Consider the following 18,748-nt stretch of genomic DNA (forward strand, 5'->3'; position numbering starts at 1 on the left):
GCAACAGATCAATTCAGAGCTCGTGTACGTGCAATGCTTTTTTTCTCTCTTTTTGGAATTTTATCAGGTTCCTTCGGCCTGCCCTTGGTGCACATCTGCATATAGATTAAAATTACTTTTTCTCCAGAATGGAGCAATGGATCACTAAGCGAAAGGTATCATTGCATTCAGCTGAGCTAGCCCTAGTTTAACAGTGAATTTCCTGGTGACAGATTCCTTTTCGCATTGACATCATCGGTATAAATTGCATCTCTTCACCTGGAATCGCACACTGCTCTCTACTTCTTTCTTTCCCCCATTCTCTTTCTCTCTCAGCTGCTGCAGGCGACGTTTTCTGCTGAGCTGAAACCGCAGCAAAGACACCAGCTGAGCGCAGTCAATGGAGCCCAGCAACACCATGGACTCTGGAGAAAGAGACAATCACTGCATCAATATTTAATTACTCCCTCTTTCACTGCACACACTTTCACATCCTTAATATTAATGATGTAGAACAAAAAATAATAATAATAAAACGCCAGAGGAAGGCAATGATTTGGATTCACAAGAACAGTAATGTAAGCAATAGATGGGACATAAGGACATGAGAAGTGTTCGGGAGCCAGGTAAATTACCAAGAACTACAAAATACAACCTTTATTTGAACAGCATTGTCAGAAGTAAGAGACTGCATATCACCCAATAGCCAGAGATGTATAGGCATACTTCTATACTAATATACAGATGTACCATGGTTAGCACTCCCGCTGTTAACTCAAATTTTTTAACTCATTTCATTATCTTGAGACAAAAGCCATTGAAAAGCAATTGAAGGTGTTTGCTTAGATTAGATAACCAAACTCAGAAATCTCAGAAAAAAGGAGTGCTAACCATGTTACATCGGGTACAAAAGAAGCGAGCACAGTTCCATCAAAATCACCCAAGTACAACTTGTATATAAAACAGAAGTAGTGTTTTGGCTTGGAAAGTAACCAAAAAAGCCCTTATCCTTAAAGAGGACCTTTCACCTGGAAAAACATTGTGAACTAAGTATCCTGACATATACAGGGAGTGCAGAATTATTAGGCAAGTTGTATTTTTGAGGATTAATTTTATTATTGAACAACAACCATGTTCTCAATGAACCCAAAAAACTCATTAATATCAAAGCTGAATATTTTTGGAAGTAGTTTTTAGTTTGTTTTTAGTTTTAACTATTTTAGGGGGATATCTGTGTGTGCAGGTGACTATTACTGTGCATAATTATTAGGCAACTTAACAAAAAACAAATATATACCCATTTCAATTATTTATTTTTACCAGTGAAACCAATATAACATCTCAACATTCACAAATATACATTTCTGACATTCAAAAACAAAACAAAAACAAATCAGTGACCAATATAGCCACCTTTCTTTGCAAGGACACTCAAAAGCCTGCCATCCATGGATTCTGTCAGTGTTTTGATCTGTTCACCATCAACATTGCGTGCAGCAGCAACCACAGCCTCCCAGACACTGTTCAGAGAGGTGTACTGTTTTCCCTCCTTGTAAATCTCACATTTGATGATGGACCACAGGTTCTCAATGGGGTTCAGATCAGGTGAACAAGGAGGCCATGTCATTAGATTTACTTCTTTTATACCCTTTCTTGCCAGCCACGCTGTGGAGTACTTGGACGCGTGTGATGGAGCATTGTCCTGCATGAAAATCATGTTTTTCTTGAAGGATGCAGACTTCTTCCTGTACCACTGCTTGAAGAAGGTGTCTTCCAGAAACTGGCAGTAGGACTGGGAGTTGAGCTTGACTCCATCCTCAACCCGAAAAGGCCCCACAAGCTCATCTTTGATGATACCAGCCCAAACCAGTACTCCACCTCCACCTTGCTGGCGTCTGAGTCGGACTGGAGTTCTCTGCCCTTTACCAATCCAGCCACGGGCCTATCCATCTGGCCCATCAAGACTCACTCTCATTTCATCAGTCCATAAAACCTTAGAAAAATCAGTCTTGAGATATTTCTTGGCCCAGTCTTGACGTTTCAGCTTGTGTGTCTTGTTCAGTGGTGGTCGTCTTTCAGCCTTTCTTACCTTGGCCATGTCTCTGAGTATTGCACACCTTGTGCTTTTGGGCTCTCCAGTGATGTTGCAGCTCTGAAATATGGCCAAACTGGTGGCAAGTGGCATCTTGGCAGCTGCACGCTTGACTTTTCTCAGTTCATGGGCAGTTATTTTGCACCTTGGTTTTTCCACACTTTTCTTGCGACCCTGTTGACTATTTTGAATGAAACGCTTGATTGTTCGATGATCACGCTTCAGAAGCTTTGCAATTTTAAGAGTGCTGCATCCCTCTGCAAGATATCTCACTATTTTTGACTTTTCTGAGCCTGTCAAGTCCTTCTTTTGACCCATTTTGCCAAAGGAAAGGAAGTTGCCTAATAATTATGCACACCTGATATAGGGTGTTGATGTCATTAGACCACACCCCTTCTCATTACAGAGATGCACATCACCTAATATGCTTAATTGGTAGTAGGCTTTCGAGCCTATACAGCTTGGAATAAGACAACATGCATAAAGAGGATGATGTGGTCAAAATACTAATTTGCCTAATAATTCTGCACGCAGTGTACAGCGGCGCCGAGGGATCTCACTGCACTTACTATTATCCCTGGGCGCCGCTCCGTTCTCCCGTTATGTCCTCCGGTATGTTCGGGGACTTGGTTATAGTAGGCGGAGTCTGCCCTTGTTCTGCTGGGCGTCTCCTTCTCCTAGGCTGTAGCGCTGGCCAATCGCAGCGCAGAGCTCACAGCCTGGGAGAAAAAAACCTCCCAGGCTGTGAGCTCTGCGCTGCGATTGGCCAGTCGCTACAGCCTAGGAGAAGGAGACGCCCACAGAACAAGGGCAGACTCCGCCTACTATAACTTACTGAGCGAAGATACCGGAGGACATAACGGGAGAACGGAGCGGCGCCCAGGGATAATAGTAAGTGCAGTGAGATCCCTGGGCGCCGCTGTATATGTCGGGATACTTAGTTCACAATGTTTTTCCAGGTGAAAGGTCCTCTCTAAATGTATTATATGTATTCTATTATTATCTTGTTTTTATACTTTCCTTGGTTCAACAGTTTCACATTTTCTGGTGCCGAGTTGTACCATGAAAATGAATGAGAGGTTGTCCCAGCCCCATCCCCGTTACATAGCCTCACAGAACAGTAATAGGATCTAAAATGTTACCGTGTATGTATAATTCAAATACAATTCCACAAAAGCATCTAGGTCACTAGATAAGATCTTTTTTAACAGTTTCTGGCTGGAAGTATCCTTTAACCTGGTAAGGATCACACCAATTTTGGCAGCGATGTTTCATTTTTTTCCTTATCGTCTTCCAAGAGTGACAACTTTCTTTAAATTTTTCCATAGACATAGCGATATGAGGGACTACGAAATATAAAACACACCTAAATAAATCCCTATTCCTACTCCAGAACACCATGCCATAGTTTCCCATATTTGTCTTTCATGGCCCTGACAAAGTTGAGTATCATACCATGTGGAGCTGTACTGGGGACTACTAAACACAAATTTACCTAAATAAAACCCAATTCTCACTCTAAAGCCCCTTTCAGACAAGCGAGTTCTACGCTCTGGACTCGCAACGTGAGTATGCAGCAGCTCCCGTTCTGACCTCCAAGCACTGCCGGGGTCGCATAACATTATATTGATTTATGATGCTATGTAACTTTACAGTTCTGGAATGTATTGGATAACACTGACATAATACTGCCAGTGTTATACAATACATTCCAAACCTCTTAGGGTTACATAGCATCATAAATCAATATAATGTTATGCGATCCCTTCAGTCCTGGGAGGTCAGGACGGGAGCTGCTGCATGTTCATGCTGCGAGTCCAGAGTGTGGAACTCAATCGCCTGAAAGGGGCCTAAAGTTGAGTTACTTTCACTATCCCAGGAAAGCTGGGTAATATACAGTTGTGTTCAAAATAATAGCAGTGTGTTTAAAAGTGAATAAACCTCAAAATCCTTCTAAGCGTCCATTCACAATTTTGCGGAACGGGTGCAGACCCATTAATTTTCAATGGGGCCGGAATGTGCTGTCCGCATCCGCATTTTCGGATCCGCACTTCCACATCCGTGCTTCTGTTTCCGCAAAAAAATAGAACATGTCCTATTCTTATCCGCAATTGAGGACAAGATTAGGCATTTTATATTATAGTGCCAGCGATGTGCGGTCCGCAAAATGCGGAATGCACATTGCTGATGTCCGTGTTTTGCGGATTCGCAAAACACTTACGGACGTGTGAATGGACCCTTATAGCTTTTATTTCCATACACACAAATGCATTGGGAACACTACACATTCTATTCCAAATCAAAACATGAAGAAAAATAAATAAATAAAATTGAAGAAAAGTGAATATTAGACTGTTCAAAAAAATAGCAGTGTTTGTATTCTTCTTTACAAACTGAAACATTCACTATATTAACTGAAAAATGTTTGAAGATTTTGCTTTTCTTTGAATCACTTAACTAATATTTAGTTGTATAACTACAGTTTCTGAGAACTGCTGGACATCTGTGTTGCATGGAGTCAACCAACTTCTGGCCCCTGTGAGCAGGTATTCCAGCCCAGGATGATTGGACTACATTCCATAGTTCTTCTCTATTTCTTGGTTTTGCCTCAGAAACTGCATTTTTGGTGTCACCCCACAAGTCTTCTATTGGATTAAGATCCGGGGATTGGGCTGGCCACTCCATAACGTCAATTTTGTTGGTCTGGAACCAAGATGTTGCACGTTTACTGGTGTGTTTGGGGTCGTTGTCTTGTTGGAACACCCATTTCAAGGGCATTTCCTCTTTAGCATAAGGCAGCATGACCTCTTCAAGTATTGTGATGTATTCAAACTGATCCGTGATCCCTGGTATGCGATAAATAGGCCCAACACCGTAGTATAAGAACATCCCCATATCATGATGCTTGCGCCACCATGCTTCACTGTCTTCACAGTGTACTGTGGCTTGAATTCAGTGTTTTGGGGTCGTCTGACAAACTGTCTCCGGCCACTAGACCCCAAAAGAACAATCTTACTTTCATCAGTCCACATAATGTTGCGCCATTTCTCTTTTGGCCAGTCAATGCGCTCTTTGGCAAATTGTAACCTCTTCAGCACATGTCTTTTTGTAAACATTGGGACTTTGCGGGGGCTTCTTGCAGATAGCTTGGCTTCACATAGGCGTCTTCTAATTGTGACAGTACTCACAGGTAACTTTAGACCTTCTTTGATCTTCCTGGAGCTGATTGTTGGCTGAGTCCTTGCCATTTTGGCTATTCTTCTATCCATTCGAATGGTAGTTTTTGGTTGCCATTTTAAAGCATTTGTGATCATTTTAGCTGAGCAGTCTATCATTTTCTGCACTTCTTTATATGTTTTCCCCTCTCTAATCAACTTTTTAATCAAGGTACGCTGTTCTTCTGAACAATGTCTGGAACAACCCATGTTCCTCAGAATTTCAGAGAGAAATGCACTGCCAGCATGTACAACATTTGCTGCCTTCCTTCCTTAAATAAGGGCAATAATTGCCACCTGTTTTTTAAAGAATGAATGACCTCCCTAATTGAACTCCACACTGCTATTATTTTGAACATGCCCCTTTCAAGTGATTGAATTATAGAGAATCAGCAGCATGCATGTCATGACTGTTGGGTCTGTTGGATTTCTATTACTCTACTACAGGGGTCTCCAAACTTTTCAACAGGAGGGCCACATTGAAGATTTTACAAGTATTCGGGGGCCGGAAAAAAAAATCAGTTATGTATTAAATTAAATGTATATATTTTACATGGATCGTTTTTGTAATCAGCATGATATGACTGAGAACAAAAGAGAAAAAACTTTAGCAAAACAACGCAAAGACACCCGTGTCCCTATCAGCGGTGTCCCCATCAGCACAAAAATGTCCCCATCAGCACAGCAATGTCCCCATCAGCACAGCAATGTCCCCATCAGCACAGCAATGTCCCCATCAGCACAGCAATGTCCCCATCAGCACAGCAATGTCAGCATCAGCACAGCAATGTCAGCATCAGCACAGCAATGTCAGCATCAGCACAACAATGTCCCCATCAGCACAGCAATGTCCCCATCAGCACAGCAATGTCCCCATCAGCACAGCAATGTCCCCATCAGCACAGCAATGTCCCCATCAGCACAGCAATGTCAGCATCAGCACAACAATGTCCCCATCAGCACAGCAATGTCCCCATCAGCACAGCAATGTCCCCATCAGCACAGCAATGTCAGCATCAGCACAGCAATGTCAGCATCAGCACAACAATGTCCCCATCAGCACAGCAATGTCCCCATCAGCACAGCAATGTCCCCATCAGCACAGCAATGTCCCCATCAGCACAGCAATGTCCCCATCAGCACAGCAATGTCAGCATCAGCACAGCAATGTCAGCATCAGCACAGCAATGTCAGCATCAGCACAGCAATGTCCCCATCAGCACAGCAATGTCAGCATCAGCACAGCAATGTCAGCATCAGCACAACAATGTCCCCATCAGCACAGCAATGTCCCCATCAGCACAGCAATGTCAGCATCAGCACAGCAATGTCAGCATCAGCACAGCAATGTCAGCATCAGCACAGCAATGTCCCCATCAGTCGTGTCACCCTTAAGCACAGCAATGTCCCCATCAACGATGTCCCCATCAGAACAGCAATGTCCCCATCAGCGGAGTCCCCATTAGCAGCTGATAGGGGCCACCACTGATGGGGACACTGCTGTTGGGGACGCGGCTGATGGGGACACCATTGATGGGGACACCCGTGTCCCTATCAGCGGTGTCCCCATCAGAACAGCAATGGCCAAATCAGAACAGCAATGTCCCCATCAGAAAAGCAATATTCCCATAAAAAAAAAAATATTCCCATCAAAAAAACAATATTCCCATCAGAAAAACAATATTCCCATCATGGGGACACCCACTGATGGGGACGCTGCTGTTGGGGACATTGCTGTGCTGATGGGGACACCACTGATGGGGACGCTGCTGTTGGGGACATTGCTGTGCTGATGGGGACACCACTGATGGGGACACCATTGATGGGGACACCCGTGTCCCTATCAGCGTTGTCCCCATCAGCACAGCAATGTCCCCATCAGCGGTGTCCCCATCAGCACAGCAATGTCCCCATCAGCGGTGTCCCCATCAGCACAGCAATGTCCCCATCAGAACAGCAATGTCAGCATCAGCACAGCAATGTCCCCATTAATGATGTCCCCATCAGAACAGCAATGTCCCCATCAGCGGAGTCCCCATTAGCAGCTGATGGGGACACCACTGATGGGGACACTGCCTTTGGGGACGCGGTTGATGGGGACACCCGTGTCCCTATCAGTGGTGTCCCCATCAGAACAGCAATGTCCCCATCAGAATGGGGACGCTGATGGGGACATTGCTGTACTGATGGGGACACCATTGATGGGGACACCTTTGTCCCCATCAGCAGTGTGCCAATCAGCGGTGTCCTCAGCAATGTCCCCATCAGCACAGCAATGTTCACATCAGCAGTTTCCACATTAGCAGCGTCCCCATCATTGCTGATGGGGACGCCGCTGTGCTGATGTGGAAACCGATGATGGGTCACCGCTGATGGGGATACCCATGTCCCCATCAGCGTTGTGCAACACTTGCCTCCGCTGTAGCCGGCTTCTGCTCCTCTTCTTTTTTTTTTCTTCTTGGACTCCTGAGTCCCGACTCCCGCCCGCTGCTACACACGTGGATTTGTTATTTCAAACAGCGGGCGGGAAGAGGGGAGGTGCCGCACCTGTGACGTCACTGGTTGCCGGGACATCGGCGGTCCCAGCAGCCAATCAAAAAGCACAGCGTGACAGCATGGGTGGTTGTGCGGCTTTCGTTCCTGCAACCTGTCAGCTGCGGGCGGGCGCGGAATCGAACACACAACACAAGCGTGACAGCATGGGCGGTTGTGCGGATTTGGTTCCTGCAACCTGCCAGCTGCGGGCGGGCCGGATCGAACGCACAAGCGGGCCGGTTCTGGCCCGCGGGCCGGGGTTTGGAGACCCCTGCTCTACTACACCTGATAGTAAATCATTTGCCATGCAGAAATATCATTTCTATCAAAAACAGTGATTGATCAGGTTAGTGATGTCTTACTGCTATTATTTTGGACACAACTGTAACATGGGAAGCTGTAATATTGACTTCTGGATACAAAATATAGCTAAATAAATTCCTATTCCCCCAATCACATTATGTAATAGCATCCCATATTTTTCTTTCAGGATCCCAGAAATGCTAGGTAACATAGCATGCAGACCTGTATTAGGGGCTGCTAAATGCTAAATGTACCTAAATAAATCCCCATTCTTGCTCCCAAATGTTGCAAAATTTGCCTTTTAGGATCCCTGGAAAGCTGGGTAACATGGCATGTGGAGCTGTTATACGGACTACTAAACGTACCTAAACAAATCCCCCTTCTAGTTGCCAGTTGTGCCACAGCTAGTCACACCATGGTAATGGGAAAGCTCGGTAGCTTGCAGAAAGTAAAGGTAAGGGTCCATTCACACGTCTGTATGTGTATTGCGTATCCACGGATCCGCAAAACACGGACAACCGCGATAGAAAAATAGAAAATGCCTATTCTTGTCCGCAATTCCGTTCCGCAAGATGCGGAACGAAATTGCGGACATGTGAATGGACCCTAGTACTAAGGGCTCATGCACACAAGGTATTTTCTTTCCGTGTCCGTTCCGGGTTTTTTTGCGGACCGTATGCGTAACCATTCATTTCAATAAGTCTGCCAAAAAATGTAAGTTATTCCGTGTGCATTCCGTTTGTCTGTATTTCCGTTCCGCAAAAAAAGGACAGTATTGTTCTATTAGGGGCTAGCTGTCCTGTTCCGCAAAATACAGAATGCACACGGACGTCATCTGTATTTTTTGTGGACCGCAATTTCACTGCAGGTCTTTTTTTTTCCCTTTAATTTTTACACTAAAATTCTACAAGATCTGACTATAAAATAACAAACATACAATCCAATCTCTGTTGTCATTGTTGCTTTCCCTGGTCCCCTCCTGCAGATCCTTCATCACTATACATGTTATGGACTCCATTATAGTCAATGGTGACTAAGCCTCGCCCCTTTTCTCCAAACTTCTGGAGAGTTTGCTGCAAGTGCCCGCCCAGCCCTGTGACATATTTCCCTGTAGTCCCTTTGCGCGTCGCCGCCACTCACGAGCATGCACAGTGTTCTGCCCACTGTGGGCACAGAGATATGCAGTGCGCATGTACCGGTTATTGCTGTCTGCTAGTGCTGCGCCACTTCTGTCACACCAGTAATCAGCGCATGCGCCCCTGGGCACTTGCGATGGCTCACTAGCATATGACAAAAAACGATTTGGAGGATCTGAAAAACTAAACAAAGGTAACATCTATGTCTTTGTGTCCCACTGAACTATGAGATCGGTTTAAAACTGGTCAGGTTGGTGGCAGACTCCCTTTAAATGTTTAGTGCCTCATTAATCCAAGATGGTTCTGATTTGGCTCTGTTCACATTTCATTTTGCTACATATTTTTCAAGCAGTTTTATTAGACAAGCTGATGAAGAGGCAAATGATGACGTTTCAATGACACCTCTTTCACTTTTGGTGAGAAAATCCATGAAGTTTTCCAATAAATTGCAGGGCCCTGGATAAGGCATCATCACACTGTTCTCAGCACTGCTATGCACGTACTCTCCCCTTACAACCTATTTAACACTTTAGTAATGGTTAACAGTGGCGTCCTCCCGATTTATCCGTGTGCTAAATCTCACAACATCACAATGGAGCTAATGGCACAGGCCATCTAATCCTTATTTTACTTCCCTCGTTTCTTGTTGCTGTGGAAACTAGGCATCTTCAGTTGCTATGGTTATAAAACTGGTTAGGTAAAAGAGAAATGAGGGTGATACTGGAAATTGGCACTTCCCTGACCACAGAGATGGTGTGACTGGCGGGATATTATATCATTACCCCAGACTTGTTACTTGTGAAGGAGTGAATAGCGCCATTACCTGGCATTTGCAATTAAGCCTCATGGCATTTTGTGTGCGAATCATTTTAGTTTTGCCTGCCATTATATGTTTGGGTGCTGGTAACTCATAGGCGTCAGTTCACTGAACTTCAAGAAAATGACACGTTATAGGCTGGGTTTTCATGTTCAGGTTTCTTGATGGAGTCAGGAGCACATTCAAAAAGAGAAGTCTTAGGCCCCTTATACACGGGCGAGTATTCCGCGCGGGTGCAATGCGTGACGTGAACGCATTGCACCCGCACTGAATCTGGACCCATTCATTTCTAGGGGGCTGTGCACATGAGCTGTGATTTTCACGCGTCACTTGTGCGTTTGCGTGAAAATCGCAGCAAGCTCTATATTCTGCGTTTTTCGCACAACGCAGGCCCCATAGAAGTGAATAGGGCCGCGTGAAAATCGCAAGCATCTGCAAGCAAGTGCGGATGCGGTGAGATTTTCACGCATGGTTGCTAGGAGACGATCGGGATGGGGACCCGATCTTTATTATTTTCCCTTATAACATGGTTATAAGGGAAAATAATAGCATTCTGAATACAGAATGCAAAGTAAAATAGTGATGGAGGGGTTAAAAAGAAAAAATAATTAACTCACCGAGTCCACTTGATCGCGTAGTTGCAGATCTCTGTCTTCTTCTGTAATGTTGAGCTGCCGGCTAAGGACCTGTGGTGATGTCACATCACATGATCCAATCACATGGTCCCATGTGATTGGACCATGTGATGAGCACAGTGACGTCATCAAAGGTCCTATTCCTGTGCACAGAAAAGAAGAAGATAGAAGAGATGCCGGCTGCGCGATCAAGTGGATTAAGGTGAGTTAAATTATTATTTTAATTTTTTTAACCCCTCCACCGCTATTGTACTATGCATTCTGTATTCAGAATGCTATTATTTTCCCTTATAACCATGTTATAAGGGAAAATAATACAATCTACAGAACACTGATCTGTGAAGAAGTTCGGGTTTGGGTACCAAAAATGCCGATTTTTCTTATGCGCGTGCAAAACGCATTACAATGTTTTGCACTCGCGCGGAAAAATCACGCATGTTCCCGCAACGCACACGCACCTTTTCCCGCAACGCCCGTGTGAAAGAGGCCTTAGGGGGGAATTTATTAGGACCTCCAGTCTTAGGCCACATGCACATGACCGTATCCATTTTGCGGTCTGCAAACGGCAGATCTGCAAAACACGAATACTGGCCATGTGCATCCCGCACTTTCCGCAATCCCTATTGTAGAACTGCCAATTCTTGTGTGCAAAACGGGCAAGAATAGGACATGTTCCATCTTTTTTGTGGAACAGCCACGCAGACATACCCATGAGGACCGCACACAGTGTGCTGTCTGTAATATTTGCGGCCCGATTGAAATGAGGTTTGCATCCGATTCACAGAAAATGCAGATCAGACTCAGAAAACAGATACGGTTGTGTGCATGAGGCCTTAAAGAGGACCTTTCACTAGTTTAAAAACTAAAAACTAACTATATCAGTGGGCAGAGCGGCGCCCAGGGGTCCCCCTGCACTTACTAGTATGTCTGGGCGCCGCTCTGTTCGCCCGGTATAGGCTCCGGTGTCTGCAGCTCCCTCTGTTGTACGGGGCAGAGTTTTTGTATTAGGGTTGTCCCTTGCTGCAGCGCTGGCCAATCGTAGCGCACAGCTCATAGCCTGGGACTCCGCTAGCATGTCCGCAATATACCGGTCCTATAGGGCTGTGTCCTTTTATTTTGTTTAAAAAATGATTTTAGAGATATGTAAATGAGTCTTGTAAGGTGCCCAAGGGGCTGTATGAACCTTCCTGGAGCCCAGCCACGCCCCCCGTGAAGGAGCCCAGCACCGCCTATGTCCTCCGAATCTCCTTCTTTCGTCACAGTTAGATTGCCGTAATCTCGCGATGCGCGAGCTCCGCAGTGCCGGTATAGTGTTCTTTCCCTGTGCTGGCATCAGCCTCAGGGAAGGAACTGCACATGTGCGAGCTCGCGCATCGCGAGATTACGGCAATCTAACTGTGAAGAAAGGAGGACATTTGGAGGACGCAGGCGGTGCTGGGCTCCTTCACAGGGGGGCATGCCTGGGCACCAGGAAGGTTCGTACAGCCCCTTAGGCACCTTACAAAGCTCATTTACATATCTCTAAAATCATTTTTTAAACACAATAAAACTACACAGCCCTATAGGACCGGTATATTGCGGACATGCTAGCGGCGATCTAGCCGTGCATGTCCGCAGCTCTATAACCGAAAACGAGGTGACAGAATCCCTTTCAGAACCTCTTAATAGATTATTAAAACTGCCATTTCTCAGACCAGTAAATTCCCCCCTTTGTGCCATGTCCATTATTCCTGTGACTCTTCTGTACAAATACTAATCAATATTCTCCATTAGCCAATCCTGATGCAGCCTGAAAGAAGCGTCTGTTACTGGATCTGCAGTTCCTCCGTCCTGCTCCCCCCTCAGCAATGATTCCTTCACCTAGTAGAGTGATCAGAAATCCATTTCCTTCGAGCTTATGAACTACTGTATAAAATGCTGTAGATCGCCATGGAATTCAGTGACGGTGGTCTCTTCCTTCACCAAACACACTGTGGGCTTGTACACAACAATTAGAGTGTGCAGGCTCTTATATCTGCGCTGACCAGATGGGGCATGGATTAACCTTGACAGCCATTAGGTCATGTCATTCTGCTTTCATTCTCACATGGCATCATTTGTCATACCTTACTAATAAGACACTTTGGTATTTGCATGGACGCTGTCCCACTGAGATGCCTAGGACCCACCAGTAAAATTTATGGGGCCCATGGTACAGCTACATGCAAACAGGGCCGGCCTTTGGGGTGTGCGGGCTGTGCGGCCGCACAGGGCGCCATAGTAACAGGGGCGCTGGGCGGCCGACAGCTTGCAATGTAATCTGCGGCAGGCGAGGCTGTACTTGTGTTCTCCCTCGGGGCGCCCCCTCCATCTCCCCCTCCCCTGTCTGACCTGCCTGCTGCCCCCGCCGCTGCCAATAAGAAGAGAGACAGGAGGAGGAGGAGGGGAGGGGCTGTGGCCACTGCGCCACCAATGAAGAAAACTGACCTGAATACAAATACAGGAGGCGGGTGCCGGAATCAAATAGCCGACACCCGACCTCTGTGACAGGGAGCTGCGATCAGCTGCAGTTGAGTTAACCCTTCAGGTGCGGTACCTGAGGGGTTAACTGCCGCTGATCGCAGCTCCCTGTCACAGAGGTCGGGTGTCGGCTATTTGATTCTGGCACCCGCCTCCTGTATTTGTATAAGAAACGTTGGTGGCACAGTGCCCCCCCTCCCCCCAACACCCCAGTATAAGAAACATAATTGGTGGCTCAGTGCGCCCCCCCCTAGTATAAGAAACGTTGGTGGCACAGTGCGCCCCCCCCCCCCAAACACCCCAGTATAAGAAACAAACATAATTGGTGGCTCAGTGCGCCCCCCCTAGTATAAGAAACGTTGGTGGCACAGTGCACCCCCCCCAGTATAAGAAACATTGGTGGCTCAGTGGAAAGTGCCAATGAGGGTTAAAAAAAAAAAAAAAAAAATTAACTCACCTCCTCCAGTTGATCGCGTAGCTGCCGGTCTTTCTTCAGGACCTGTGGTGACGTCACTGAGCTCATTACATGACCCATTACCATGGTGATGGATCATGTGATGTATCATGTGATGAGCACAGTGATGTCACCACAGGTCCTTTGACAGGTCATGAAGAAAGAACAGAAGACGATCAATTGGAGGAGGTGAGTTAATTATTTTTTTTTAACCCTCATTGGCACTGCCCACTGCGCCACCAATGTTTATTATATTGAGGGGGGCGCACTGCGCCACCAATGTTTATTATATTGAGGGGGGGCGCACTGCGCCACCAATGTTTATTATATTGAGGGGGGGCGCACTGCGCCACCAATGTTTATTATATTGAGGGGGGCACACTGCGCCAATGTTTATTATACTGGGATGTTGGGGGGGCGCACTGCCCCAATGTTTATTATACTGGGGTGTTGGGGGGGCGCACTGCGCCACCAATGTTTATTATACTGGGGTGTTGGGGGGGCGCACTGCGCCACCAATGTTTATTATACTGGGGGGGCGCACTGCGCACAACGATGGGTTAGGGAAATTTCACAGCAGAGTGTGCATGCGCTGGGAGCCTCGCCAGCGGTTAGGGTAGGGAAAAAGCACTGGCCCGTACGTAATTTTTCCCTTCCCTAACCGCCGGCGAGACTCCTGGCGCATGCGCACTCTGCTGTGAAACTTCCCTAACCTGACGTTGTGCGCCTGCGCGGCGCTGCACACCTCCTCACGTCATGTCCGGTGCGACCGGAAGTGACGAGGGTAGGGAAATCTCACGAAGTAGGGAAGTATAACATTACACTGGCCTTTGGGGTGTGCGGGCTGGTAACTACTTGGTTGGATAGTCAGCCAGCCTATGCCATGATGCCAGCAACAAGCAGTGTTTTTTTTTTTTGGGGGGGGGGGGGGGGGCGCCACAAGGTTAGCTCGCACAGGGCGCCTGGACACCTAAGGCCGGCCCTGCATGCAAATATTACCTGAGCCCCATTCGCAAATCCCTAAAAGTGCACCGACACACAGACTGATCTGTCCTGGAGACCCTGCCTCTCTGCTCAGAGGTCAGCCTGTGCCTCGGACTGATCTGTCCTGGAGACCCTGCCTCTCTGCTCAGAGGTCAGCCTGTGCCTCGGACTGATGTGTCCTTGAGACCCTGCCTCTCTGCTCAGAGGTCAGCCTGTGCCTCGGACTGAACTGATCTGTCCTGGAGACCCTGCCTCTCTGCTCAGAGGTCAGCCTGTGCCTCGGACTGATCTGTTCTGGAGACCCTGCCTCTCTGCTCAGAGGTCAGCCTGTGCCTCGGACTGATCTGTCCTGGAGACCCTGCCTCTCTGCTCAGAGGTCAGCCTGTGCCTCGGACTGATCTGTCCTGGAGACCCTGCCTCTCTGCTCAGAGGTCAGCCTGTGCCTCGGACTGATCTGTCCTGGAGACCCTGCCTCTCTGCTCAGAGGTCAGCCTGTGCCTCGGACTGATCTGTCCTGGAGACCCTGCCTCTCTGCTCAGGGGTCAGCCTGTGCCTCGGACTGATCTGTCCTGGAGACCCTGCCTCTCTGCTCAGAGGTCAGCCTGTGCCTCGGACTGATCTGTCCTGGAGACCCTTCCTCTCTGCTCAGAGGTCAGCCTGTGCCTCGGACTGATCTGTCCTGGAGACCCTGCCTCTCTGCTCAGAGGTCAGCCTGTGCCTCGGACTGATCTGTCCTGGAGACCCTGCCTCTCTGCTCAGAGGTCAGCCTGTGCCTCGGACTGATCTGTCCTGGAGACCCTGCCTCTCTGCTCAGAGGTCAGCCTGTGCCTCGGACTGATGTGTCCTTGAGACCCTGCCTCTCTGCTCAGAGGTCAGCCTGTGCCTCAGACTGATCTGTCCTGGAGACCCTGCCTCTCTGCTCAGAGGTCAGCCTGTGCCTCGGACTGATCTGTTCTGGAGACCCTGCCTCTCTGCTCAGAGGTCAGCCTGTGCCTCGGACTGATCTGTCCTGGAGACCCTGCCTCTCTGCTCAGAGGTCAGCCTGTGCCTCGGACTGATCTGTCCTGGAGACCCTGCCTCTCTGCTCAGAGGTCAGCCTGTGCCTCGGACTGATCTGTCCTGGAGACCCTGCCTCTCTGCTCAGAGGTCATCTCAGCCGCCCGATGCATCTAAAATAACAAACTGGGTGGCTTCTTAAATACTCTACCCAGTTTTTATATGGATGCATAGGCTGGCACAGAATATCTGTATGTACTTTTGCATGTTCCACTTGTGCTAGGGGCCCACCCTGGCTCAGGGGCCCTCTAGGGGATTCCCGTTTCCCTGTGGGCCAGTCCCAGCCTGTGTCTGCATGGCAGAGCTGCTGTCCTGATGCAGCCAAAAGCAGCAAAGCCACGCAGACTACTAATGGAAGAAGCGGTAACCCCTTCTAGTTTGCCAAGGACCGCAAGGTTTGCAAAAAGTCCTCGCCATCATTAAACTGCAATGAGCTGCCATCTCTTTCATTAGTAATCTGCAAGGACCTGCTGCTCCTAGCAGCATCGTAGCCGGGTTACAAGGGCCTTCAATAGTGCCCATAAACGGTGTGGGCAAACCCGTGCGGCACTAATTGCAATGATTTCTATGCAAGTACAGGTGAAGCACATAAAAACCACATACTTCACCTGTAGTTTTAGCAAAACCACATAATTGCGGTAAACCACGTGTGGTTACTGCTCTTCAGCCACACCATGTACAGGCATCTTTAAAGGGGTTCTACATAATTAGGGATTAGGACTACATGCTGCAAATGAAGCCAAATATTTACAGCAGTGCTCATTTTATTTTATTTTTTATAAGGCTACTTTCACACTCGCGTTTGGTGCGGGTCCGTCATGGATCTGCACAGACGGATCCGTTCAGATAATACAACCGCCTGCATCCGTTCAGAACGGATCCGTTTGTATTATCTTTAACATAGACAAGACGGATCCGTCTTGAACACCATTGAAAGTCAATGGAGGACGGATCTGTTTTCTGTTGTGTCATAGAAACTGAGCCAAACTGATCCGTCCTGACACACAATGTAAGTCAATGGGGACGGATCCGTTTGGTTCAGTTTCATCAGACGGACACCAAAACGCTGCAAGCAGCGTTTTGGTGTCCGCCTCCAAAGCGGAATGGAGACAGAACGGAGACAAACTGATGCATTCTGAACGGATCCTTTTCCATTCAGAATGCATTAGGGCAAAACTGATCCATTTTGGACCGCTTGTGAGAGACCTGAACGGATCTCCCAAACGGAAACCAAAACGCCAGTGTGAAAGTAGCCTAACATACACTGTATTTTATATTTGGTAGTGGACAAGCGTTATCACATGCTCAAGGTTTCCTACACATTGCAGAGGATGACTCTTGTACACAAACGTTTTTTTTTCTGTTTATGTTCCGTTTTTTGCGTTCCGTATACAGTCATTTCAATGGATCCGCAAAAAAACAGAAGGTACTCCGTATGCCTTCCATTTCCGTATTTCTGTTTTTCTGTTCCGTTCAAAGATAGCACATGTCCTAAGCGCTGTGCACTTCCTGCTGCTGCCGCAGTACAGTAATACACTGGTATAGATCATACCAGTGTATTACTGTACTGCGGCGGCAGCAGGAAGCGCACGGCGTCACAGCAACCAATGACGCCGTGCGCTCCTGCACTCAGAAGAAATCCAGGCCGGTATCACACTGTCCGTGTTCCACGGACGTGTGCATGAGGCTTAGGCCTCTTTCACACTACAGTATGTCCATTTCAGTGTTTTGCGTTCCGTTTTTCACGGATCCGTTTTTCAGTTTTTTTGTTTCCGTTGTGTTTCCGTTTCGGTTCCGTTTTTCTGTTCTGTTTTTCCGTATGGCATATACAGTATACAGTAATTACATAGAGAAAATTGGGCTGGGCATAACATTTTCAATAGATGGTTCAGAAAAAAACGGAACGGAAACGGAACACATACGGATGCATTTCCGTATGTGTTCCGTTTTTTTTGCGGACCCATTGACTTTAATGGAGCCACGGAACGTGATTTGCGGCCAAATATAGGACATGTTCTATCTTTCAACGGAACGGAAAAACGGAAATACGGAAATGGAATGCATACGGAACACATTCCGTTTTTTTTGCGGAACCATTGAAATGAATGGTTCCGTATACGGAACGCAAAAAACGGACCGCAAAACTGAAAAAAAAAAAAACGGTAGTGTGAAAGAGGCCTTAAGTGGGGAAAATTGCCTTCTACCTCACAGTTTTTTTTTTTGCATTCATCTGGATCAACATGCAGGATAACAGGCCGAACTGGATGGACAAATGTCTTTTTTCGGCTTTATATACTATGTTACTATGCTAGTTCTGTTCTATCAGGGGCCAGCTGTTCCGTTCCGCAAAAAACGGCCATATGGTCGTGTGCATGAGGCATAAGTGTTATGTGTATTTCCCCATTTTAAAGTCATTGCATCAATTATTCCAAATTACTTGGTGGTTCACACCTTGCAGTATCCATTTGTGACCACTTTCTCCAAGTATCATGCACCTGAACGAGTAAGGCCTAGTTCACAGGAACGTGTGTGATCCGTGGCAATATTGCGGCCCGCAAATTGCGGGCCGCAATACACGGCCGCAGTTCTGTGTGCATTCCGCATCACGGATGCGGACCCATTCACTTCAATGGGTCCGCAAATCCGGAATTGCGGAACGGCCGCACGGAACAGGACCCCTCGGAAGCACTACGGAGTGCTTCCGTGGGGTTGCGTCCCGTACTTCCGTTCCGCAAAAAGATAGAACATGTCCTATCTTTTTGCGGAACGGGCGGATCGCGGACCAATTAAAGTGAATATGTCCGCGATCCGATGCGGCTGACCTACGGCCGGCGACCGTGCAGGCTACTTTCACACTAGCGTCACGGACCTCCGGCAGGCTGTTCCGTCGGGTGAACAGCCTGTCGGATCCGTCCTGCCGCTAGTGACCGTGTGCCCCCGGACTGCCGCTCCGTCCCCATTGACTATAATGGGGGCGGGGTCGGAGTTCCGGCGGAGGCACGGCAGCGCACGACGAGAGGCTGCCGGAATAAATGTTGGACAT

At 47.4% G+C, this 18,748-nt stretch overlaps 1 protein-coding gene across 2 annotated transcripts in view; it reads right to left on the reverse strand.

The window, feature by feature from the left end:
* CLCN2 (chloride voltage-gated channel 2) overlaps positions 1–18,748 on the reverse strand; it is a 184,765-nt gene that overhangs the window by 9,226 nt on the left and 156,791 nt on the right. For both annotated transcript variants that reach the window (XM_040428526.1, XM_040428525.1), the window contains exon 17: positions 259–404. In XM_040428526.1, coding sequence (XP_040284460.1) covers positions 259–404 — 146 coding nt within the window. The remainder of the gene's footprint in view (positions 1–258; positions 405–18,748) is intronic.

The sequence above is a fragment of the Bufo bufo genome, chromosome 4 (genome assembly GCF_905171765.1).
Source record: "Bufo bufo chromosome 4, aBufBuf1.1, whole genome shotgun sequence".
In the NCBI taxonomy this organism is placed as follows: domain Eukaryota; kingdom Metazoa; phylum Chordata; class Amphibia; order Anura; family Bufonidae; genus Bufo; species Bufo bufo.